The 26,319-nt window shown below is 34.7% G+C and overlaps 3 protein-coding genes across 9 annotated transcripts in view; all 3 read left to right on the forward strand.

Moving 5' to 3' along the window:
* The window catches only part of LOC133533694 (uncharacterized), a 63,294-nt gene extending 57,049 nt beyond the window's left edge, over window positions 1–6,245 (forward strand). For all 5 annotated transcript variants that reach the window (XM_061872722.1, XM_061872719.1, XM_061872718.1 and 2 more), the window contains 3 exons: window positions 434–537; window positions 1,362–1,496; window positions 4,425–6,245. In XM_061872722.1, coding sequence (XP_061728706.1) covers window positions 434–537; window positions 1,362–1,496; window positions 4,425–5,003 — 818 coding nt within the window. In that variant the 3' untranslated portion in view covers window positions 5,004–6,245. The remainder of the gene's footprint in view (window positions 1–433; window positions 538–1,361; window positions 1,497–4,424) is intronic.
* A 3,268-nt stretch (window positions 6,246–9,513) lies between these two features.
* Window positions 9,514–10,867, forward strand: LOC133533695 (zinc finger protein 808-like). The gene has a single exon (XM_061872724.1). It carries the CDS (start codon window positions 9,814–9,816, stop codon window positions 10,798–10,800), a length of 987 nt encoding a protein of 328 aa, XP_061728708.1. The 5' UTR covers window positions 9,514–9,813; the 3' UTR covers window positions 10,801–10,867.
* A 6,412-nt stretch (window positions 10,868–17,279) lies between these two features.
* LOC133533683 (serine/threonine-protein kinase BRSK2-like) overlaps window positions 17,280–26,319 on the forward strand; it is a 69,498-nt gene continuing 60,458 nt past the window's right edge. For 2 of the 3 annotated variants that reach the window (XM_061872708.1, XM_061872710.1), the window contains exons 1-2: window positions 17,281–17,573; window positions 21,083–21,226. In XM_061872708.1, coding sequence (XP_061728692.1) covers window positions 21,151–21,226 — 76 coding nt within the window. In that variant the 5' untranslated portion in view covers window positions 17,281–17,573; window positions 21,083–21,150. Of the gene's footprint in view, window positions 17,574–21,082; window positions 21,227–26,319 lie in introns of all 3 variants that reach the window. The other variant, XM_061872709.1, reaches the window with a different exon arrangement.

A 26,319-nucleotide genomic window follows, 5' to 3' on the forward strand; every position in this document is an offset into this window, starting at 1 on the left:
CTATGAAATTGGCGTTTTTAATGGAGAACTTTAACGAAATTCGATTTTTCATACAATGAATTTTGCGGATTATTTTGTGATGGCATTTTCAAACCAAACAATTTTTTGCCAGTAATCCGAGAAATTTTTAAGGCACATTTTCTATCTCATTTTTTTTTTTAATCTGTCCCGTCAGAAAAATAAAAGCCGGCAGCACATGAAAACAGCTGTTTGTTATAGTCGCCATCGGATACATCGGAGCAGCGAACGTGCTCACAAATATCTGAACACGCCTCTATTGTCAAGGCGTTAGAGTGCGTGTTCAAATATTATTGAGCGCCTCGGCTGCTTCGATATATCTGATACCATGTTAATATTCTGAGAGGAAAATGGGGACTACGTTTCTATGGAAAAGCGGTCATACACTTTTCTCTTATATAATGCTACTTTTCAGGGAAGGAATGGTGGCTTAAATTCGTGCTGGGAGGTGGCGCAGCTATCATTGCTCTTTGCGTCGTGGTGTGCGTAATTATTTATTATAGAAAGAAGAAACCCCAGGTAAGTTGTTAACTTTGCCCACATACAACTATGTCCAGGTAGCTAAAATGTACTGGTACTGTGCGCTATATTCTTTACTTTTTGCGTCATGGTAAGCATTATTGTGTATTATCGCAAGAAGAAATTGCAGGTAAGTTGGCAACTTTGCCCACATAGTAAACTTTGTCTAGGTAGCTAAAATGACTAAATAGTGACTATAATAAATAATAAATAAATAAATAAGTAAATATTATAGGACATTATTACACAAATTCACTAAGTCCCACAGTAAGCTCAATAAGGCTTGTGTTGAGGATACTTAGTCAACGATATATATAATATATAAATATTTATACATTTTTAAAATATATAGAACATGACTCGGGAACAAATATCCAAGCTCATCCCACGAATAAATTCCCTTACCAGAATTTGAACCCGGGACCATCAGCTTCGTAGGCAGGGTCGCTACCCACTAGGCCAAACCGGTCGTCAAAATAATTAAATTAAATAAAAATTAAATTAAACAGCTTTTATTTCGGACATGAATCTATAATAAACTTAAAACTATAGTTAATAATAATGCAGCGTCCGTAACCTTGCGATGTGGTTATTAGACTCCGCTGTCCGTCCGTCCGTCTGTCACCAGGCTGTATCTCATGAACCGTGATAACTAGACTGTTGAAATTTTCACAGATGATGTATTTCTGTTGCCGCTATAACAACAAATACTAAAAAGTACGGCACCCGCGGTGGGCGAGTCTGACTCGCACTTTTTTTAATAATACCGTTTTGCCTTCGAATTTTATGTCACCTAATTTAATTTTTTCCTATTTTCCTTCCAGACTGACGATTTAACCTACGCTAACTTGACCAAAGATCAGAAGAACTACGCGACACTACCAGTGCCAGCACCGAGGACCTTGCAGAAGGATGCCAAGCCGAAGGTGACAGTTGAGGGCACCTACAGTGAGCCAAAGGTACACAATGAACTTAGATATAACTCCAGATAGGTTATAGGCGTACCAAACTTGACCAAAGATCAGAAAAACTACGCAACACTGCCGCCTGCCAGCGCCGAGGACCTTGCTGAAGGATGCCAAGCCGAATGTGACAGTTGAGGGCACCTACAGTGAGCCAAAGGTACACAATGAACTCAATGATACTCCAGATAGGTTAGGCGTTCCAAACTTGACTATTGACTAAAGATCAGAACTACGCGACACTATCGGTGCCAGGTGATGTCAAACTGAAGATAACAGTTGAGACCTACAGTGAACCTAAGGTACAGGGTGGACAAATAAGAATGATACACTTTGTTTTTAAATTTTAATTACATTGAGTGGAAATTTTATTAAATATTTTTTTATAAATATATTATTCAGGGTTGGCAATTGTATACGGAAGATAATTTCTGCCAAATGCCTACCACTAGCAGCAAGCAATTTTATCTCAAATGTTTCTGTTGTTTAAAACACGTTGTTTGCTCGATTAATTTTGAAAAAAAAGTGATTGTGATTGGCACCCAAATTCCCCAAATTTTGCAGCTCGTGACTTATTTCTGTGGGGCTATCTAAAATTACGTGTCTAAGCTAACGAGCTGATGAAATTTAAACAGTTAAAACCGACTATTCGACACAAATTTACTAAGATAATGCCAAAAATGTGCGAATAGATGCTGAACATTGGGATGATAAGGGCTTACATTTGCCTGCTGTTAGAGGTGGACATATGTCAGACATTATGTTTCGCATGAATTTGCCAACCCTGAAGAATATATTTTTAAAACAATACTTAATAATTTTTGAACTTAATACAGTTAAAATTTAAAAACAAAATGTATACTTCTTATTTGGCCACCCTGTACATTGTGAACCCAATTATATTGTAACTTCAGATAGTCCCAAATTATTTGATAGATTTCAACCAGTTAAATCAAAACTACACCAGTAGGGCGACACTCCTTTCGGGAATTCTCGGCTCCGTTCAGATCAGCATTGCTCCGTGCAATTATTTTTTTTTTTTATTATTATGCGTTTAAAATTTTGGGTCCAGTCCCCGCGAAGTGTACGGGTGCGATTATTAGGGTTGGCACAACTTGACGTCCCTATGCGTGCATAACCACAGATAAGAGAATGGCTTGAATGACAATCTTAAACAGCCGAAAGGGTTAGTGCCATACATTAGAAAGGGCACAGCATGACTTCGTCCCTGAATCGCTGTCAAACTTCGGTTTTGTAGTAAGTGTCATTTCTCTACGGCACTATTATTATGTAACTACACTGAGGTTACGACATAATTAATATTAGGTAGGTAGGTAGGTCCAGTCAAGTACTTCGCACCTTGTCACATGGGATCCCTGGCCGCTTTCGTATTATTTATTACTGTCACAAGTTACAAAGCCAATTTCTTGTTTCATACATACATACATACATAGTACCTGGGCGACCGAGCAAAGCTCGGATAGAAATACACTTAAATTGTAAAAAAAAGAATGCCATTTTTTTTTTTTTTAATATCACATAAAATAAGTAAGTATGTTTTAAGTTACAGCCAAAAAACTCAGTGGCCCTTATTTTCTTTTGAGGAGTATATATTGTTATCTCAAACATTAACCACATTTTTTTAAAGTTGTCTAAAAACAATAAAAATTAAAAAATATATATAAACTTGAACATATAAAAAAAAAAACAAAAGTTAGTCACCGGGCGGGAATTCGAACCCGTAACACTGGTTGTTTCTTGCCGTCCGCGTCTTAACCCGCTGGACCAGACGGACAGTGGGCGGCAACAGGAAATTAGCGACCATATTCTGCGTCGAAAGAAAAACGCATGAAAACTCGAAAACACGCGTTTTCCCAAACATAAGACTAATCTAGATCGATTGTTTACCCCCAAAAACCCCCATATACCAAATTTCAGCGAATCGTTAGAGCCGTTTATTGCTCGTTTAAAGGTATAAGATAATCCCGGGTATCGATGGTCCCGGGTTCAAATCCTGGTAAGGGCATTTATTCGTGTGATGAGCATGGATATTTGTTCCTGAGTCATGGTTTTCTATGTATTTAAGTATTTATAAATATTTATATATTATATATATCGTTGTCTAAGTACCCTCAACACAAGCCTTATTGAGCTTACTGTGGGACTTAGTCAATTTGTGTAATAATGTCCTATAATATTTATTTATTTAATCACGCCTATTTCCCGAAGGGGTAGGCAGAGACCACGGATTTCCACTTGCTACGATCCTGACATACCTCTTTCGCTTCCTTCACTTTCATGACATTCCTCATACACGCTCGTCGGTTTAGGGTGCTCTTGACCTGGCCTTTCTTCAGGATTTCCCCGATTTGATCAGAGAAAGTCCGCCAAGGTCTACCCCTTCCAGCTCCCTCTTCTACTTCTCCCTTATACACTCTCTTTGTTAACCTTCTATCACTCATTCTTTCCACATGTCCAAACTATCTCAACATACCTTTCTCAATTTTTGTCACTACATCTTCGTTCAGTTCACACTTTTCCTTTATCACACTGTTCCTAATTCTATCTTGTAATTTTACACCACACACACTTCTCAACGCTCTCATTTCCACTGCATTCACTTGACTCTGATTTTTTTTTTAATTTTACAAAATATACATCCACAGGTTTCGTCCACTGCATATCTATACTAAACATATAGCAAATACAAAATTACCCCCCCCCCCTCCCCACTCTGATATTTACCCAAATCAAATGTATTAAAAATACTGGCGGCGTTCCCTTGCTCAATGGCCAGTTATATTTGTTGGATCAGGAACGAACCAGAGCGTGGGTCGCAGCCCCTTTCTCTCAACCAATTCTCTCAATTATTTCGTTTGACAAAAAAACTGTTCGACTTTGCATTGCTATTATTTCTTTTCCCAGGACTCCCAAGACATGAGCGAAGCCCTATACGCCGACCCGAACCGTTTCAACGGTTCCGAGACCTACGCCGAACCGTACGTCAAATCCGGTTCTAATCCGTGTACTTACGCCGAACCGAACAAGGCAGATTACGCGGAACCTTACATGCCTAAGGAAGGGAATTATGCTGCAATCGGAAGTCAATCGGAAGGAGGTTATGCTGCAATTGGTAAATCAGAAGGAGAATATGCTGCTATAGGCAATGAAGGAGGATATGCGTCTATAGATAATTCTGAAGGAGGATATGCTGCTATAGGTAACTCTGAAGGAGGTTATGCTGCAATTGGAAACTCTGAAGGAGGATGTGCTGCAATTGGAAAATCAGAAGGGAGTTATGCTGCAATAGGTAACTCGGAAGGAAATTATGCTGAAATTGGAGCTAAATCAGAAGGAAATTATGCTGAAATTGGTGCAAATAATGACAATAAGGAATTGTACGCAAAACCTATTCCTAAAGCTCAGAGACCATTTAAGGCGAAAGATGAGTCGGATTATTCAAACGTTTTTAAGGAGCTGTACGCGAATGCGAAAAAAAAGTAAAGATACTATTGTAAATTTTTAATAGATCTTTGAATGTATCTAATAGTTATTTACGATACAAGTGTGAAAAATAGGAAATTCGTAACGAGTGGCGATAAACCTATTCGCACGTGTACCGTACAAAGTTTTACAGTACATATGGCTCTTTAAAGTTTCGACATAGTTACATAATGTGCTAATTTCGCACTAGTGTGGAAAAGTAGCACCATATGTACTGTAATAGTACATTACGACACAAGTGCGAAAAATAGGAAATTCGAAACGAGTGGCGATAAATTAAAACACGACTGAAGGGAGTGTTTTAAATCGACACGAGTTGCGAATTACTTATTCGCACATGTATTGTACAAAGTTTTACAGTACATATGGCCCTTTAAATCTTCGACATAGTAACGTAATATGCTAATTTTCGCACTAGTGCGGTAAAGTAGCACCATATTTTTTTTTTATATACTACGTCGGTGGCAAACAAGCATACTGCCTGCCTGATGTGACCATATGTACTGTAAAATATATTTTTTATTTATTTATCTGGAGATGATGATTTTGGGTCATTTCATTTGTACTTTTTTTGATCTATAATTATTTTTATTGTAACAGTATGCTAATTAACATTATAAGTACTTAGAATCACCGGAACCGAATCAGCTTTCCATACAAAGACCCACTAGAGTACTAGAGCCAGTCCAAACTAGTGACAATAGTTTTAGATTCAGAATAAAATCAGGCCGCCAACCCTACCATTGGGTAGCCAGATTCGGTAAATATAGAATGTTGTACAATATACAGTCGCTATCAGATATATCGGAGCGGCCAAGGTGGTCACAAATATCTAAACAAAGCCTCTATTATCAAGTCGTTAAAGTGCTTGTTCAGTACCCCTAGTGTAAATTAATTCGATTTCGAAACGTGACATACGCGTTTGCGTTTAGTCTCATTTTATATTGGATTTAGAAAGAGCGCGCCAAGCGGGACGTTTTGGAAACTCAAAATCCTATACAAAATGAGACTTAACGCAAACGCGTTCGTCACGTTATGATGTCGATCAAATGTACACTAGGGGTACAGATATATTTGAGTACCTTGGCCGCTCCGATAGGTATTATTTCAAATTCTCTTTGGTCACTATTGAGTAAGCTAGGAGATTAAAACTGCTTGTTGTGGTACTAGCAGGACAGTTGGGGTGCTGCAGTGTTCGATTCTGAGAATATATACCCTGGAATAATAAATAATGGGAATATAGTGGAATCTCTTTATTATAACTCTGCTTGTAAATAAATAAATAATAAATAAACAAATATTATAGGACATTGGTACACAAATTGACGAAGTCCCACAGTAAGCACAATAAGGCTTGTGTTGAGGGTACTTAGGCAAAGATATATATAATATATGAATATTTATAAATACTTAAATACATAGAAAACACCCATGACTCAGGAACAAATATCCATGCACATCACACGAATAAATGCCCTTACCAGGATTTGAACCCGGGACCATCAGCTTCGTAGGCAGGGTCACTACCCACTAGGTCAAACTGGTCGTCAAAACATCTTCATACAAACAAACATTTATTCAGCAAATAGGCCACAGGGGCACATTCACATGTCAAATTTTTATAATCAATAAAAAGAACAAAATACAATTACAAACATGGAATCAATGAAATAATAGATACTTTATTAGCGATGTATACAGTCTCTAAATATCGAATTACACAAAAAAAAACTATAATAAAAAAATAAAAACAACAACTACTAAAATTCTTTGGAGATGTAAAAGTCTCCAAGTGTCAGAGATAAAATATAATTTACAAAAACGATCATTAAATTATCCTTAGAGATATAAAGGGTCTCCAAGACATACAAACAAGAACCGAATGAAGTGTCTCACTCACTTTTTGGCAAAAAAAAAAAACATTTTTGTTACTAACTTTTATCACTGACTGTACTTTTCTTTCCACAGGCAACTAATAATCATCGAGACAATTCTAAAAAACCTAAACACGATTAGGTTGCATTGTTTTATCACTGAGTTCCCATGGCCACCTCCTGTCTCCATCATCAGCTCAGTGCGATGGTACCATAATATTGCATTGTCACCTGACTCACATATGTATGCAAATTTTCAGCTTCTTCCGATGACCGGGAAGTAAGTCAAATTTGACTTGCAAGATTTCACCCGTACAAACATACATAGTTACATACATAGGTACATTGAAAGTTAAATAAAAGCTTGTAAAAAAGATTAATGTCCAAAGAAAAAGTAAGGCAATTCCTATGAACTTTGCAAATATAAACTACTGTATGTTTGATATATTTTGTAGTGTAACTCTTTAAATTTTAGGGTTTTGTTTATACAAACGTTTAATTGAAATTACTATCTATTACTTTGAAAGGAAAATAAAGTTTACCTAGCTATGATTTGAATATGCGGTAATTAATGTACTATGTTATTTTCTTCCTTAAATTAAAATTTTTGCTATTTCTTTTCTTCATGGCGGATAAGCTTTCTTCTGAAGAAGAAACTTCAAGGTCATGATAACTTATAATTAAAGAATTATTATAATTACGGCTCCAACAACATTTTAAACGCAATTAGAGTGACCTTCACCTTCGTTCATTACGAAAATAATAATGTAAATATCAGGGCTGCCAGTACATTAATCTTGATTATACAGTCCAACGTCAAAAAATTCTACGAAATTCGATTGCATTATACGATTATACCGGATTTTTTTAGTACTTACTCAAAAAACGACTTATATTTAGTAAGTAGTAACTAAAATCTCTTAATAAGTAGCGCCGAAACACAGCACAAAAACTTAAACACGTCTCACATAGTGTCTCACATAATAACACCCATCATATAGAACACCAAACCGATCAAATGGTGAGTTTAAAGAGAATACGGAACCCTAAAAACCACTCAAACCGTCACCTTATCGTAGTTATCGTAGGCAATCCGTCCCGTCTGATATAGAAATACGAAATAACCATTCGTGATTTTTCGTATACAATTATACCGAACGACTACCTATACATAATAGATACGATAATCAGTTCGATTATACGAAATTGGTATCGAATTATACGATCTGGCAGCCCTGATAAATATAAATAGTAAACAATACAAGGAGTAATTAGAGTGACAGAGAAAGATTCACGGAATTTACAAACTTCGGTATATGGAGTGTAGATATACTTACTTTACTCTTTGGTTATATCATTATATGCATAGATAGAGGTACAAGGTACAATCTGAAATTTGTTGCAACGGGAGTTGTCATGAAGTTTATAAACACTTTGGAGATTGTAAGCAGAGAAAAACGGTTCGATAAGGTTATTCACCCCATTAAATATGCTCTGTCTCTTTCTGCAGGACGATTCCCTTGCAATTAAAGTTATAAGTGGATATTTTTGCTCCAAAACTCATTAGGTATCTAAGAAAATTGTATTCCATAAATATATATAATTCATTTTACTTTCTTAAATAAACCGTAATTTTATTTACATAATAAATCCACATGAACATAACAAATAAATAACACATTATTATCAAATTTTTCTTAACTATACATATACACATTTTTCTAAAATGAGTTATAATGCAATTGGAATAACACATCCTCTTTAAATAAATATATTGGTTTCTCTTAAAAAAATTAGAAGAAAAATCTTGTAGGACAAACTTTGAGTTCTATAACGGTAAGTACTATCTCATTCTTAACCTAACCTATATCCTGTGGCCCTAGTGAAAAAGGGTACAAGTCTCTGGCAGCGCAGGTGTAAAGGGGTGTAAGTTCCAAGTAACACTTATGCCCTTATACACCTAAACTGCCAGAGACTTGTACCCTTTTTCACTAGGGCCACAGCTCTTTGAACCTAACCTAACCATAGATATACTATTCCAAAAGTGTCAACTACATCCACACTTTATCAGGCCCGAAATCGGGCCCGAGCAAGAGTATTTTTCCGTTTCACCAAATATCAGGACATCGTTTACAATATTTGAAATGTAAAAAAAATGGTCGTTAAGAAAAAATATCAAACATTGAATATTTTTGACAGTTGGAGACAAAGTATTTTTTTACATTTTAAATATTGTTAACCCTACCCTTCCCGTTTTCGGGCCCGAAATCGGGACTGGGCTATAACCGCCAAAATCGAAGTTCGTCAATTGCGGGCGTTTTTCTCTTGTCACTCTAATTTTATTAGGTCTTAGTGAGAGTAAAAGAGAAAGATCCACGCAATTTGCTATTTTGGGTTTCGCGGTAAGCCCCCTGATTTCGGGCCCGATATCGGGAAGTGTGGTTGTAATTGGCGCTTTAATCAATAATCTCTAGTTTGGTTATAAACTTCTTGCATTACATTGTTTACTTGAATATTTTTGATAAAAACATATTTTATTTTTAATAGGTATTTAATATTGTTTATTATAGTTTTCATTATATAGCGTTAAAATTTTATTACAACCAATTTCAACTCAAAAACCTTAATGATCAAAATTTTACTCTGGCAACTGTAACTATGTCAAAATTAAAAAGTTATCACTGTCATTAACCGCTTGAAAAAAAACCAACGCGCTTCGCTTCTCTTTTGGAATTTATGGTACTGTAACAAGGCTTCCTTTTGTGTCTCGCCCCGTGAATGTTGTAAAATTTGGTGCAAATCATATCAACAATGCACAATTAAAGCTTCTATAACGACGGGCCGCGCGTACACGAATTTGATTACACGTACCCGTTATTACGGATCAATATCGAAGTTGCGTTGCGTCGCGATGCTGTGATAGCGTCGCTCATTAAATGGAGGCAAAATCAGGTTCAGGCGGTGGCGTTCACCATCATTGGATGAAAAGCATGATGGAGCCGGCCGGTGGCGAGAAATCTAGCGATAATCGTCAATCGGTGAAGCGAGAGAAAATGGCGGAAGCCTACAACGGGTCTGAAGTCAATTACTCGCAAAGTGATTCTCGGTTCCGCTGCGACGTATGTGATCTGACGTTTGAAGGAATGGAGTATTTGATGCTGCACAAGAAATTTCACGGGAATGATAAAGATTCCGGGCCAGTTTCTCGTGATCCCGAGCCGCAGAGTCACAAGGAAACAGCGAAGAAACGTCGTAAATTCCGGTGTGACCAGTGCGACGTCAAAGTCAACAGTCAGTACCACTTGGACATACACCGCAGTAAGCATGAGGGTGTCACCTCCAAGAAGTACATTTGCGAGGTATGCGATCGCAGTTTCGTGGCAGCTCAGTTCTTAAAATCACACATGCAAACTCACTCGGCAACCAGCACTATTAATTGTGAGATTTGCAACAAAAATTTTACCGGTCAAGCTTATTTGAAGCTCCACATGCAGCTACATAACGATATAAAGAAGTTCAAATGCTCTAAATGCGATGAGATGTTTCCGACTAAGAACTGTCTTAAAGTTCACATGAAGAAACATACAAAGGTGAAGAATTTCAAGTGCGATATATGCAGCAAGCTGTTCGTTTCGAAGATAACGATGGAGAAACATAAGCTAACGCATGAGGGGCAGCCTGTAGACTGTCTGGTTAAGTGTCCGCAGTGTGACCGTACGATGCACTCTTCACTTCTGCGCACACACATGGCCCGTGCTCATCCTCCGAATATTGATGATGATGTAAAACGGCCCTATAAATGCTCGACATGCGGAAAGTCATTTATCGTAAAGATCAACTTGAATCTGCATATACGCGTCTGCCACCCAGACCTAGCTGAACCGGAAGAAGAAGAGGAAGATGTTATGACAGATAACTCTTAGTTTTATTTCTTAAATCTGTAACCTATCATGTATTGGATATAATTATACTTTTTTATTCTAACCATTAGGAGTTGTTTTTCTTTACCTGGTAATGACCTTGTTTTTTCTGTTGGATGAGTCATTGAATGCAAAAACAAACTGGCCACACTAATGACGTGTAGATGTTCAAAATACTGCAGATGAACTTCTAAGTATTCAAGACAACAATTTAAAAAAAAAAAAAACTGTTTTTAGCCTAGTTGGTAATGTCCGTGCCTTCTACTAGTAAGTGTGTGCATATAAGTATTATATTGTGACATTTTCAACCAAAAGGTATCTTGTTGGTTGATTTAAAATTTAGCTATATGGAAAGAGCACCATATTGTACCGGCAATAAGTACCCTTTTAGTTAAAAATGGCACTATTTATCTTCATTAAGTAAGCCTTATTGAGCTTAAGGTACTTGGTAAATTCGTGTAAGATTGCCCTTATTATATTAAATATACTATATATTAAATATAATAAGGACTAAGCGTACAATTATTATTATTATTATTAGAGCTTCAATATTCCACAGAGAATTTTATCGTTTGATATATATATTTATAAATATTAATTTTTATTTTTTAATAATAATAATAAAAGCGTACAATGTATACACTTACCTTTTCTGTGTGTTTCATTAATCATAATATAGTCAATATTATAACATTATTATGATTGTTCTGTCTCGTTTTAAAAATTAACTTTATTGTGTATGTGTTAAGGTTGAATTTTAAATCCAATTTAATTGTCAAGTCTGTTACTTTATTGTTTAGCCTAAGAGGGTAACTACTTTGAAATGTTTGCCCCACGCTTCATTTGCCGAATTCGCATCGCACGAATTTTTTCAGAAATCTTTAAGTTTTACAAACTTAAAAAGGACACATGTAGAAGCCATTAGATTAGGTTAGATTGGTGACCTTTTCAGAAATTTCAACGGTTTTCAAAAAATAAGACGTTTGGTCAAATTAAAATTTTGGGGTTTAATTAATCTGAATTTAAATTTTTGAAGTTAAGATAGGTAACCGTTAAGTGCATTTGTGTCTAATATTTTTTTTTAGGTAAATCTAATAAACGTCTCTAATAGCAACGATTTATTAGACGTCTTTAAAGGTGCAATTTTCAACTACTTATATTTAAAAAAAATGTAAATCAATGAAAACCTGTAATGCAGGCAGGAATAAAGGTACTTTATACAACCGTTTATAATAATAAAACAATTATTTTCCCTTTAACTTATCTTATATTTTATCATGAATAAATAGAATAATATTTTTTTAATATACATTTATTGCGAGTACAACGCCGCTACAGTCTCCTTTTTGTCTTCCTCTTTAACTTCCTGCTCCCCTTCTTTGCTTTCTTCCGCTTTACTTTCTTCTTCTTTCTTTGCGGCATCAGCCTCGGCTTTTTTCTGAGCTTCCTCTGCTGCTTGCTGTAAAAAAAAATTCATTGTATTACTACTCACCACTAGATGGCGCTATTATCAAAAGTGAAATTCATGCAAGTTATATGTAGTGAAAGCGACTTCAATTTGTTAATCGCAGTAGGTACAGTCGAGTTCATAAATATGTATAATTTTTTTCACCATATTGCAATGGATTAAAATGAAGAAATGTATACATATTTATGAACTCGACTAAACAGTGTCCGTCACTCACGGGCTCATGCGTATAGCACCATCCCATTAACACTGTTTTTTCAAATGAAGTCTATTATAAATTATTTCTAAGAAACAGAAACGTCTGCGAACGATGCTATTAAGACAGTAATTTTTCCACTTAAAAAAAATTATGTCTTATAGGTATTATAATGTATACAGTAGTGTGATTACTTAGAAAACACAAAAAGAAATACTTATTTAATAAAATAATTTGATTTATAGTTGACAGCCAGACTTCTAACCCCCATTAAAAAAAATCTCACCTTAGCCTTCAATATATCCTCATCCTTCTTCTGCTGTAGCGTCTGGCTGACCTCCCTGATCACGGCCAGCTGTTCCAGCTGCTCCTCCCGCAGCTTATCGTAGACCTGAACGACCGGTACATCCTTGTCCAGGTTTAGGAGGAATTGGTCGAAGCGGCTGCGGAGCGTGATGAAACGCTCGGGAGTAACGGTGGTGAAGTAGCGGCTGTGCTTGCCTATTGATGCTGCCGTGGTAGTCATTCTGAAGAACAAAAAAATTATCATTCATCTTATGGAGGGCAGAGGTAACTTATCTCCCCTATGGGAGAACTGTTGCTAAAGTGTCCAGCTGGCAGCTGTAAATAATAGTTCGGAATGTCTCCGGTGGCGCTAGGGTAGCACAAGTACATAACATGAACTTAGACGTTATTGACGGAGTGAAGTGCGCTGTCAGAGATTTGTTCTTTTTTTAACAAATTAAAAAAAAATCCGCGATGTTTTTTAGCGCCACCTATTTAAGGTTTTTTGATGGACACTTTTTATACAAATAGATTGTTCTCCATTCCTCTACCCTCCAAGATGTGTCAATACGAAGACAATTTCGTGGTTCGAATTTGACACTTAAACGAGATGGCGCCTGTACGGATCCGAAAATTAAGAGTGGTAACTCCATAACGCCAAATCGACTACTTGACGTTAGATGTCGATTGTCGACTACGAAATAACTCGCGTTTTGGTAATAAAACTGATGGAATTACCACGCTTTCCTTACTTATATTTCTCTATGTTAGTATGTACAGTCAAAAGATTTAATTTGTGTCCCATTTCGTTCCTTGTCCCAGTGACGAAGAACATGAAAGTCGCTAGACACCTCATACTATTAAAATTAAAAATTTCGAACCATAATTTACGCTTAATAAAACAAAAACGCTTACCTGATTTTCTTTGTACACAAGACACAGACAAGTCAGATATAAAAATACAACTGTTGGATAAAAGTACGTAAATAAATTTTGTTTTCTCATCAAGTCAGGGGTTCGCAACATTTTTTAATTTACTTTAATGCCAGGGATACACTAGGAGACAAATGTCTGCCGACACGTGTCCGACAACGTCGCGCCATGTCACCCGACATCCTTGGCGACACATATATGGTTCAATGTCATATTTTATTATCTGTGAAAACTTGTCAAAAAAAACAGTTTAAGGCACAGTATGTATTATTACTCTATGGTTTACGATAGGTTCTAGTGCTGGCGACAGAACATTGCAGTAATACCCCTCATAGGGATGGCTGGGGGGAATAAGAACAACAACCTTACAATGTGATATATTTGTCAATTTATTAAAAAAATAACCACACAAATTGTATCATTCGATCGAAAATAATAGTAGTGTATTATACAATTGGGTTGTTTCCATCTACAAATCTTTGGGCAGAATTGTATCCCAACAAATTCTTTTGGATTATAAGAACATGTTTAACTACTTTTAGGGGACCTGTAATGACCATATTTTTGTAAATATTGAATTTAAAATATCTTTACATAATGGATATATACAGATGATAACTATAACTAGCTTATATCTAAAATAGGCCCTTGAGGCATTCTACCAAGGATGCTGGCGGCATTTCCTCGTTGTATCGCAATACTGATACGTTGTGCGAGGAAGCCGCCAGCTCTTCGGTCACCAGTTACGTCAATCAAATATCTTTTGGCACACGTCACGTGACCAAACTCGAAACTTCATTGAAGATTGTGATGACGTCACAACTCTCGGATTGACACTGTTGACAGTTAGGCGATAAACAACAAATGTATGTAGTTGTGTCAAACCGTAAACTGTGACGTCACACAATTTTCGAAGAGCGTTATGGGCGCGAAAGCATCTGTCAAAATATATTTTGTTAATTTAACATATTTAAAGCCGTTTTTAGTATAAAAGTTGAATTTTAGGGCAACTTTTAGGTAATACTAGCGTTTCAAAAAATTGGAAACAATCCTATTTAGGTAGTTATTACTTTAGTTTTGTTTTTGCAATTTCCTGAATAAATAAAATAAATTAAGAAATAGTCAGGTAAATCTCATTTTTAGTTTTGTCCCTATTCACCACTGCAAATCCTACTTAACCCGGTTGACGGTACTAAACCTAACCGTTTATCTTCAGATGGGACATACGCTTGTTAGTCACAATCATTATCAAAAAATGTTGGCTACAACTGGGATCAAAAGTTCCTCTAATTAATAAAACTTCAGGGCATTAATTATAAGTTCAATGGGTATCATTATTAGCATAAAAATAAACTTGCTAATGGCGCTCCCGCATAAATAACTTCACGTAGACATAACGGTATTTTATGTATATTCAGCGGTAGCATCATGGTTCCATTTTTATCACTTGTCACTATGCCTGTCACTTTCGCGCTTACATACTTGTTAGAACGTGACAGGTAAGGTGACAAATGATAAAGAGCCGACCATTACCCCTACAGTAGGGCTAAGATGGTCGGCTGTTTATCATTTGTCACCATGCCTGTCACGTTCTAACATGTACGTCAGTGCGAAACTGACGGGCATAGTGACAGGTGATAAAAATGGAACCATGCTGCTACCGCTGGTTTGTATATAAAAATAAGATTTTGTTTATTATTAATTATTTTTATTTCTGTTTGTATTAAGTTTGTATTTAAGACTTCTATTGGTTGTTTTTATTTTTATGCCTATAATATAACATTTTATTTTATTTATAAGATATTATCAAAGATAATTTGAAATAGAGAATTGTCAAAGAAAACTTATTAGCCGCAGTTAATTTACTGCAATCTTTCGACACATTATTAAAAATTTTAGAACGCCATTTGACTTTGATCCTTATTATTGAACTGATATGTGTTAAATATGAAAAAGTGGCTCCATCTTATAGATCATAGGCTAAAGATAATCCACCTCTATTGCAAATTCTCTTTGATATTATTTATAGAAAGTTTATCGTAATAATGATAATGTATTGGGATTTTAGCCCGCTGTTTGTGCTTTACTATACAGTAATAATTAATGCCATAAAGTTGAAATAAAATATGAATAAATCACAAAGAACGTGACGTTTTTTTATAAGATGCGAATGTGGTAAGTGCCTAATTGTTGCGTAGTACTTTTTATATAGATGAATAATTAAGTTCGTTTGTTTGTAGGGTTCCGTACCAAAAAGGTACAAAAGGAACCCTTATGATGCGACTCTGTCCGTCCGACCGTCCGTCCATCCGTCCATCCGTCCGTCTGTCTGTCTGTCTGTCTGTCTGTCTGTCTGTCTGTCTGTCTGTCTGTCTGTCTGTCTGTCTGTCTGTCTGTCTGTCTGTCTGTCTGTCTGTATGTATGTCTGTCTGTCTGTCTGTCACATCGCAAAATATCGCGAGAACCACTTAAGCTATCGATTTGATATTTGTAATAGTTATGAACAACGCTTACCCAGACACATTGACAGTATTATTCTTTCTTTTATTTTTATAAACTATGAAAAATACCCAATAGGAAGAGGGGGCAAAATTTATGACGGAAAATATAAAAATAATACCCCCCCCCCCCCCCCCAATCTCCGAAGTTTACCGAATAAAATTTATGAAATTATAAATTTTACAGGAAAAATATAATCAGACCTCTGTCTTAGTAACTTTTTTAAATAACAAAAACTTTCCGATTTCAGTCAGTCAGTATCTCAATAATACTAACTAATTTAGTATGCAATTTAATCAACTTTACGTGTGTTGTTTATTATACTTGAAATTTTTATGAGATTACAGACACCTAATTTCAAATAAAAAAAAAAAAAAAAATTTAAAATCGGTTTTCATGATAGATAATTAATAATTATCCTCAAATAAACAACATACGCCCATTACATCGCGCAAATTAGTTACACAATTTGCCGGTAGATGGGGCTGTACACAATTATACTTAGTACAGGTACTTCTGATAAGAAGTCTTTCGCTTTTAAAGTTACAAGAGTCATAGTTAGGTTTAAAGTTTGTACGGAACTCTCAAACTTACCCAACTTTATAAAAATCAGACCAAAGAAAATTACAGCAAATCAAAAACGCCCTCTGAATTATTTCTAACAGTGACGTTCTCAAAGACCGTGCTAACCAAAGAGTAAAGTAAGGTGCAAACGCAATCTATGTGTGTCAGTATTGACATAGAAAAAAAGAGACATCATCCGGCCTCCATAATCATAAAACAATATTTTCTTTAATTTAATATTAATTTCAAGTTTAAAGCAGAAATAAATAAAAATGAATAACAATATGAAGAAAAAAAATAGTCAAAACATAACCGACTATTATATACAAATTTTAAATCAACAAGACATTATGATTATGATGAATATATCCTAAATTAATAAAATATATATTTGCTTTAAATGTACTTTAAATATACAATATCTTCATTAATACTACTATCACTAAAAACGAATTAAATAGTATGTGTTAAAATAAAATGCGTGAAACGAAACGCAAAACCACCCCTGCGAGGCTAATGACTCACTCTTCACCCTCGTCCGATCGCTCCCGAGCCTCCCCGAGCCCCCTCGGCCCGCGCGCTCCGTGCCGCACCGAAAACACACCAAATTCACAATTATTATGTAACACACATAAGTTTTTTAATAAAAAAAATATCAAGTGAAATGTCTGTGACGGAACGGCGCGTTCAATCGTTCGCGGGTGTTGTTAAATTAGTTTTAAATACATACTTTAGTGAAAACAGATATTGATTTTCTCGTGACGTCCCGTGAATGCGGACTGTGTTATTACAGTGTACATATTCGTATATATGTAGTGTAATTTATTTATAGTAAGTGCAACGAAGTGTTTATATAAAATATATTACGAAAAAACTCGGAGCATAATAGAAATATCAGTGCCTTTACAATTTTTTTTTTTCATTTTTAAAATCGATCATAAACGCATTTTAATTTGATTAAAATATTTAGTTTTCTTTTTAAATGCAGGTCTAAAATAATTTAAAAATAAACATACTTTTAATAGACGCCATATTTATATCAAATAAAGCAAAATACGAATTAAAATTTAGTTATTTGTATTTAGTTTCTGCGACTTAAAATATTAGGCATCAATTTTCGATCGATAGCTCAAGCTAAACCTAGACGTAGGTGGTTCTATTTTTAACTTGGAATCGCACTATCTATGGTTTTGCGTATGTCTTGCAAGTATATCGAACATCACTACATATCTAGCACTAGTTTATATTTATTACATTTACTAAATCCATGGCCTAAGACAGTAAATCCCCGCAAACAATGCATTATTGTAAATAAGTGCTATAAAAATTATATTGAAGAAATCAAACTAACCTTTCAAGCAATTCCAAGTACCTGTCACCAAAATGTAGTATACTGGCGTTTACTGTCCATATATTTAAAGTTAATTTCATTTATATAGTTCTACCTATTTCAATACAAATTCTAGGTAACCGTACGTCATATTTTAAAATAATTTAATAACAATAACGACGACAAAATAGTTTCGACGTAGAAAATGTGAGCATTTAAAATGTCAGTGTATTACCGCATATAACGTTTACTATAAGTACTTATCTAATTAAATTTGTAATTATATATGTGTATCTAATTGCGTATGTGTATATGTAATAATATTTACTACAATACGAAGTTAACAATATAAGGGAAAGTGTTTAGAAATTCCCAGTGTTATAAGTGTTATAAAATAATCATCAGTTGCAATGGTCCCTCGAACCGGATTTCCACAAGTGGTGTTTTAAAGTTTCAATTTATATCTGAAGCGTGTATAAAGGTAATAAATAAATATTAAACGAAATTATTACATAAATTGACTAAATCCCACGGTAAGCTCAATAAGGCTTGTACTGTGGGTACTTAGACAACCATATATACAATATATAAATATTTATAAACACATAGAAAACACCCCTGACTCAGGAATAAATATCTCTCGTAGCTCGTAGCAAGCTTAGCAATATTGAACCCGAATTTAGATTTAATAAATCCGATACCGATACCTTTTTGGATGGGTTTAAAACCCAGCCAGAAATATGATCATTCTCAAGAGGTATGTCAGTTTAGTATGGAAAAATTAGTTCAAATTAAATGCCGCAATATGGCGCGTGCTCATATATTACTGCAGGCTTTACGAGCAAGTGTACAAGATATGATAAATGTAAAAAAATGTCTATGGGCTTTGTATTAGGATTCCATTATCTACTATGGGTAATAATATGAATTAAAGGAAATGAGATTACTAATGATAGGATTGGAATGAAGGAACGATAGTTAGATTAGTTAGGTAGTAATGAAGTTAGTTTAATTTAATCCTACTTTCAGTACGGATTAATAACAAAGTAATACGACGACCAGTTTGGCCTAGTGGGTAGTGACCCTGCCTACGAAGTCGATGGTCCCAGGTTCAAATCCTGGTAAGGGCATTTATTCATGTGATGAGTATGGATATTTGTTCCTGAGTCATGGGTGTTTTCTATGTATTTAAGTATTTATAAATATTTATATATTATATATATCGTTGTCTAAGTACCCTCAACAGAAGCCTTATTGAGCTTACTGTGGGACTTAGTCAATTTGTGTAATAATGTCCTATAATAATAAAAAAAAAAAAAAAAAATAACCCTGTATTAACTTGCACTATTTACAGTGTAACGATTGGAATGATGGAATAACAGAAATAAAAGACAGATGATAATGAAGTTATTAACTCATTAAATTTAGATGACACGAGGCATTTCGGAAATTGAGTTATTTATCGTCAAATGACAAAATCAATATTATTTGACGTCAATAATACTTAACAAAAAAGTCTTTTTATACGAATGATACATAATAGGATTAATAGGTACCTATACATTTTTAAATATTAGCGTTACTTTCCTTAATATTTTAACATCATAACCTTGAAACGTATATATGGAATATACATTTTATTGGTAACCTATAAAACTTAAAAACTAAATAAAACTAATCTTAAAATTAATAATTAAAAACTAATCCCCCTGCGGCATGGTGCCGTACACACTGGCAGCATTTCCTCGTTATATCGCAAAATTTATTATTTCTGCGAGGAAGCGGCCAGCTCTACGATCACCGGTGGCGTCTGCTAATTTTTTAGCTAATTCCTTAAATAGTGTAGACGCATTTGGACCCCACGGGCCAAGGGTATCGACGCCAAAAGGTACGAAATCGATATATACAATATACATTTTATTTACAGTAACAATATACATAATGGACATATACGCATATATTAGCTTACAATATTTTAATGTAACTACTTAATCTATTTAACACTAAAAAGCACCTTAAAATAAATTACCTCGCTTGGCAAGTACTAGTACTTAGCAAGTCTCCGCACAAAGACAGTTAATACCCTACCAGCCTGCATACCTAGTAACATTGGAAGCGAGCCAAGTAGTCTACCGCCTTACGAATTGAAGACGTGAAGGAGAAAATTGCTATCTGAAAACGATTTTTTATCGTATTCACAAGATGTTGGGTCACGTAACATATAAGGGCACTCAGATAAAAGTTTTTTATTTTAAATAAAAAAAAATAAAAAACTAAAAACTAAATAGTTTTTACAAAAAAAATTTTCGTGTTCTGATCAGGAAAAAGTAAAAGCATAAAAACGACGACGCGATATTTTTTTTTTCTATAGGGCATGGTCGGCTATGTCTGGCCGACGACCCTCTATACAAAGGCCAAAATTTAGTTTGGGTAAATATGTCAATACCGAATACAATTTTTTATTGGTAAAATAAATGTGCATTTTACAAGTAAATATAAAACACAAACTTAAGTAATAATTATAGATTCCTTAAAAAAATCAATAATCATTTTCGTTTCACAGTGCTGGGTCAATAATATTTGGTCAAGGTTATACACATAAACTCATCATTGAGTAGCATGCGTGGTCAATAAGCAATAATGTAGGATTTTTTTTAATTGAGTCACTTTTCGAGCCCTGATAATTCTTACCTAGTTAGTAACAGTAAAACACTTTATAAGTACAAAAAAGAAACAAAACAGGTTAAAATACATATCAGGGATCTCTTCCAGTTAACCTTCAATTAATAATAAAGGCACTGACTTTCTATTCTGCGCTATAACGTTAGAGCTAGACCAAGCTAACTAAGCAGCGATTTTGACAGCGCAGACTGTGCAAGTGTTATTTTAAACGTATATGTTATAAAACTTTGACGTTTAAAATAACACTTGTGAAGTCTGTGATGCCAGAATCGCTGACAACTTAGCTTGTTCTAACTCTATACCTTTTGAAATAGACGTATATTTCCAGTGATCAAACAGTTATGATAAGATTAAAAAGCAAGCCGCAGACGCCAAAATGAGGCTCTGACCGCCAGCATGGAGACCACGACGGAGGCCTACCAGTATGTGGGGCCCTTTCGACTGGAGAAGACCCTGGGAAAGGGGCAGACAGGTGAGCCTTTGCTTTATGAACAGTTGCAGTATTTATAGTATTATAAGAGTTAGGAGCATTCAAAAAATTGTATAATACCTATTTCTCGAAATAAGTCGAAATTTGTCCAGACTAAATCTAACTTTATCCACTTCAATAACAGCCTTAACAATATCGCAATCAAATTTTTTAATAAATTAAGTACCGACATAAAACAATGCAGTAATCTAAAAACCTTTGATATAAAAGTAAGAGATTATTTTATAAATAGACCATTCTACACTATTGACGAATATTTTGCCAACGCACTTGATTAAATTGTTCTATGGATACATTGTAAGGTTCACTTTTTATTATAATAATATTTGACATTCACCACAAGATTGATGTAATATATTGTAAATAATTGTATATACCCGTATAACTGTATTTGCATGTACATGTACTTATCGCAAATAAAATAACCTGAATCTGAATCTCGCTCCTAATTTTTACAATAACAAAAATCAAAAAATATACATCATATTATATAAAACTATTTTCCGTAATGTCAATATCCAGAGAGGAAAATGGGGACTACTTTTGGGTGGAGAAGCGGCCATCCAGATTCCTCTTAATTTAAAGTATCATTGAAGGAATATGTTTTTACCATATTTTTCTCACTTAAATGTTACATTCCTAAATAAATTGTTAAACTTCCAAAAAAGAAAAATACTTCCTTTTCGTATTTATTAACATTTGTATGTAATTGGATTGCTTAGTTCAAGGGTCGGCAACGCGCATGTAACACCTCTGGAGTTGCGGGCGTCCATAGGCTACGGTGACTGCTTACCATCAGGCGGGCCGTATGCTTGCTTGCCACCGTCGTGGTATAAAAAAAATCTATCTTAAAATTCTCAAAATAGTAAAAAATCTTTTATACTTATTGGGCTAATTTTTCACTGTTTCGCAGCGTAGCAATAAAATTAAATAATTAATTATATGTTCCAATTCTATCAAAATTAAATTAAATTCAGTCCGTTTGTCACATAATTAGCACGCATATAAATTAAATATTATTTTATTTTATTTTTTATTTATTCAGGATTACAACAGCTTATAATAGTAACGTGCAATTTTAAATGTATAAAGTCAAATCGTGATCTTAGTAAATAGTTAAGAAGGTAGTTACAGAATAGTAGGTATACATTAGTGAATATGATTGAGCACTTACTGAGATACAATTAGCTAATCATTATGAACGATAAAAGCCATAAAAAATTGAAAGCAAAGACAGTAAAATAATAAATCGTTGAAATGCGTTCATAATTTTAATGTTGTGTCACGAATGTTTGTAAACGCCATCTAGCGGGTAGTAGCATGTACTAATAATAATTTACTTACTTTTAATTTGCTTTTAATATTATCTCAATATTTTTTAGGGTTCCGTACTCAAAGGATCAAACGGGACCCTATTACTGAGACTTCGCTGTCTGTCCGTCTGTCACCAGGCTGTATCTCATGAACCGTGATAGCTAGACAGTTGAAATTTTCACAGATGATGTATTTCTGTTGCCGCTATAACAATAAATACTAAAAAAGAATAAAATAAATATTTAAGGGGGCTCCCATACAATTTTTTTTTGCCGTTTTTATAAATAATGGTACAGAACCCTTCGTGCGCGAGTCCGACTCGCACTTGCCCGGTTTGTACTATAAAATTGTTAGTAATTAATTAGTAGCAGTACTGATAATTCTGCTACTCGATGCTAGATGTCGACTATAATAATAATCATTTATTAAATCGTATTATTATAGATTGAATTAAATTACGCGAAGTTCCACGAAATCACGAATCCTTTACCTTGATGTGGTCTTGTTCGCACCTGGCTGTTGTAAATCCGCACTTAAGCACTGCACTTTAAGGTTCACTTTACTGTTACTAAACACTGTTACTTTACTACTACTTCACTGTATCACTGTCACTTGATTTTTGGTTACTGACTTGACCATGGAAACTATTTGACTCCATTGTTTTAGGAAAACACATCGTTATCCAGTTTGAATTTTACAAAGCGACATCTAGCGATCAATGCAGTAACTAATTTACAGTATGTACACGTATGCGGCAATTTTAAATCTCATCAAGTCTCGATCGCCATTAAGCAAATTAATTATTACGTTTTACTTTCAACTCCGTATCAAAATTAACCCTTTATACGCTGTTGTTGACTAATTATACCTCTACGTGGGATGGATTTATAAAAATATTCTACGTCCTTCCCCGGGCCTCAAACTGTCAACATGTCCAATTTCATCTAAATCGGTTCAGTGGTTTAAGAGTGAAGATGTGATAGACAGACAGAGTTGCTTTTACATAAAACAATATTAGTGGGGATTACACTTCAGACATTTTTTTGTCTGGGAAAATGAATAAAAACTTTGTAATAAAAAGTTGTTTTTTTATTTATTTGCCGCTTTTTCTGCTTACGGAAATGGCTTGACGAAATGGCTTATAGCTTTCATTTCAAGCATTGCCATTAAAGCCGTCCACCAATAAGAGAAAAGCAAACAAAATACAATATTGAAAATGTTAGCGAAACGTCAGACCGCCGCTAACATTTCCGCTGGTTGAATGTATGTGGGTCACCGATTGTCCAGACAATATTTTCCTCTTTCCAATAATATGGGCCGTTTTATTTAATGTTGTAACTTCGTTTCCTTACTTTCTGTAGCCTTTTTTGTGTCCCACTGCTGGGACGTTAGACGATTGACATTGTTTTTGTCTGAGGAAAAGGAAAAAAATGCTTGAATATGCTTCATGAAAGCATTAAAAACAATAAAATAATTGGATATTAAAAATGTTAGCGAAACGTCAGACCGCCGCCAAACACTTCCGTTGGTTGAATGTATAAATGAATAAATACGCACTATTATTATTAGAAAACACCCGTAACTTAGTAATAAGTCATGATACACACAAATATAGCTTCCATTCCAAGCAATATTGTCATTACAGCCGTTCACCAATAGGAGTAAAGCAAACAAAATACAACATTAAAAATGTTAGCGAAACGTCAGACCGCCGCCAAACACTTCCGTTGGTTGAATGTATGTGGGTCAGCGATCGTCCAGACGATCTTTTCCTCTTTCCAATAATATGGGCCATTATTACTTGTAATATATATATAATAATATGTATTTGTTCCTTCATTTTCTTACTTTCTATAGCCTATATTTGTTACGTAAACTTCAACTCGCTCTTATTTTTATTGTATTACAATTTATAGCAATGAAAATTATTACCAGACATAAATATAAGTATTATATGTTACTTAAATGTACATGTTTAAATTGCCAACGCTGAAATTTTTTCAACGTTAACTTTTTACCTCACAGTCCTCACACCATCACGTCACCACGTCATAGAAGCTAAAAAACCAATTAAAGTATAAATTGGCAAAGGTTTGCACGATTAATTGAGGCAGCCACTACAAATATCACAAATATTGGTGCCAACACACCCAACATTCTAATTGTTACTTTGAAATTGTCGTATCTCATGCTAGTCAAAGTAAAAACGCAGCACCTACATTACATTAAACACTAATCAATATAAACAGGCCCTAAAAATAAATTATTGAATATCTCCAAAATTGACATAATTAGAATACCAGTTTCTTTGATAAAGTTACTTAATTTAAGCTCAATAATGCATCCTTAAAAGTATATCAGAGCGGCCAAGGTGCTCAGAAATATCTGAACGCGTCTGTATTGTCAAGGCACGCTAGAAGGCGACTATAGGTATAACTTTAAATAAAATTCATCATTCACGCTTTTTAATTTTAGATGTGAGATTAGTTACCTACCACCTCTTTCTTTTGACAATGCGAGATACGAGCTTTTCGAAACTAACACAAAGCTCCAAGGAATGTACAGAATAACTCACGTAGCGTGAATGGAATTATAAATGTGGGCCGGATTCCTAGGAGTTTGTGTACAGAGCTGACGGCTGCTATTGTCCTAGATAAAGCTCTCTTTTAGACTACGAGGAGCCGTGAAATGTGGTAATTTGTAAAAAAAAAAACAGTATTAAATTGTTGTTGTTTTAATTAATTTTTATTAGCTCTTTATTTACAATAACAATATACATCAGGGATCGGAAACCGGTATTTTTTGTATGGGAACGAAAACGGTATTTTTTCGTTCTTTGTTAGTTATTTCATTCCTAATCGGGCAATCTAATAATACGAAGTCGTTATCTAAAAACACAACTGAGTCCTACATTTTGAGTATAAAATAAACCGAAATATATGGTTATTTCGATGTTTTTGCAAAAAACCGGTTCCGATCCCTGATATACATAATGGATAAATACAGATTACTACTATAACTAGCTTACATCTAAAATAGGCCCTTGAGACATTGTACCAAGGATGCTGGCGGCATTTCCTCGTTGTTGTATTTAGTTTTCTTTCGTCAGGTTTTGATAAAATCTGGTAAGTTTGAAGAGCTCCTTCATTTTGATCGGATTAAATACGAAATCCTAGTTAGAGATAAAAAATGAATGTAATTACATTAGGATAGGACCTTAGAGAAACAAGAAGTAATAGAGTGCTCACTCCATACATCAGTTTTGGTACCAAAATGCTTATTATTTTCGCAGTCGACATCTAGCATCGAGTAGCGGAACTCTCAGTACTGCTACTCGACAATAGATATCGCAGCAAACAAAAAGTCTAATGCTCACGATTTTCGTAGTTGAAAATAGAGTTCCGGTTACTCTAGTTATAATATAATAATAATTGAATTATTGTCTGTAGAACACGGAAAATCGTCGAGCATTAGACTTTTTGTTTGCCGCGATATCTATTGTCGAGTAGCACTACTGAGAGTTCCGCTACTCTATGCTAGATGTCGACTGCGAAAATAATAAGCATTTTGGTACCAAAACTGATGTATGGAGTGAGCACTCTATTAATTCTTATTTCTCTATGGTCATTAGTGACGCCAGCATCCATTCTCTAAACTCCATACATCAGTTTTCTTACCAAAACGCGGATTGTTTCGCAGCTGACATCTAGCGTCGACTAGCGGAATTATCAGTACTGCTACTTGATAATAGATGTCGCGAC

This window comes from Cydia pomonella, unplaced genomic scaffold, assembly GCF_033807575.1.
Source record: "Cydia pomonella isolate Wapato2018A unplaced genomic scaffold, ilCydPomo1 PGA_scaffold_199, whole genome shotgun sequence".
NCBI classification, from domain to species: Eukaryota; Metazoa; Arthropoda; class Insecta; order Lepidoptera; family Tortricidae; genus Cydia; species Cydia pomonella.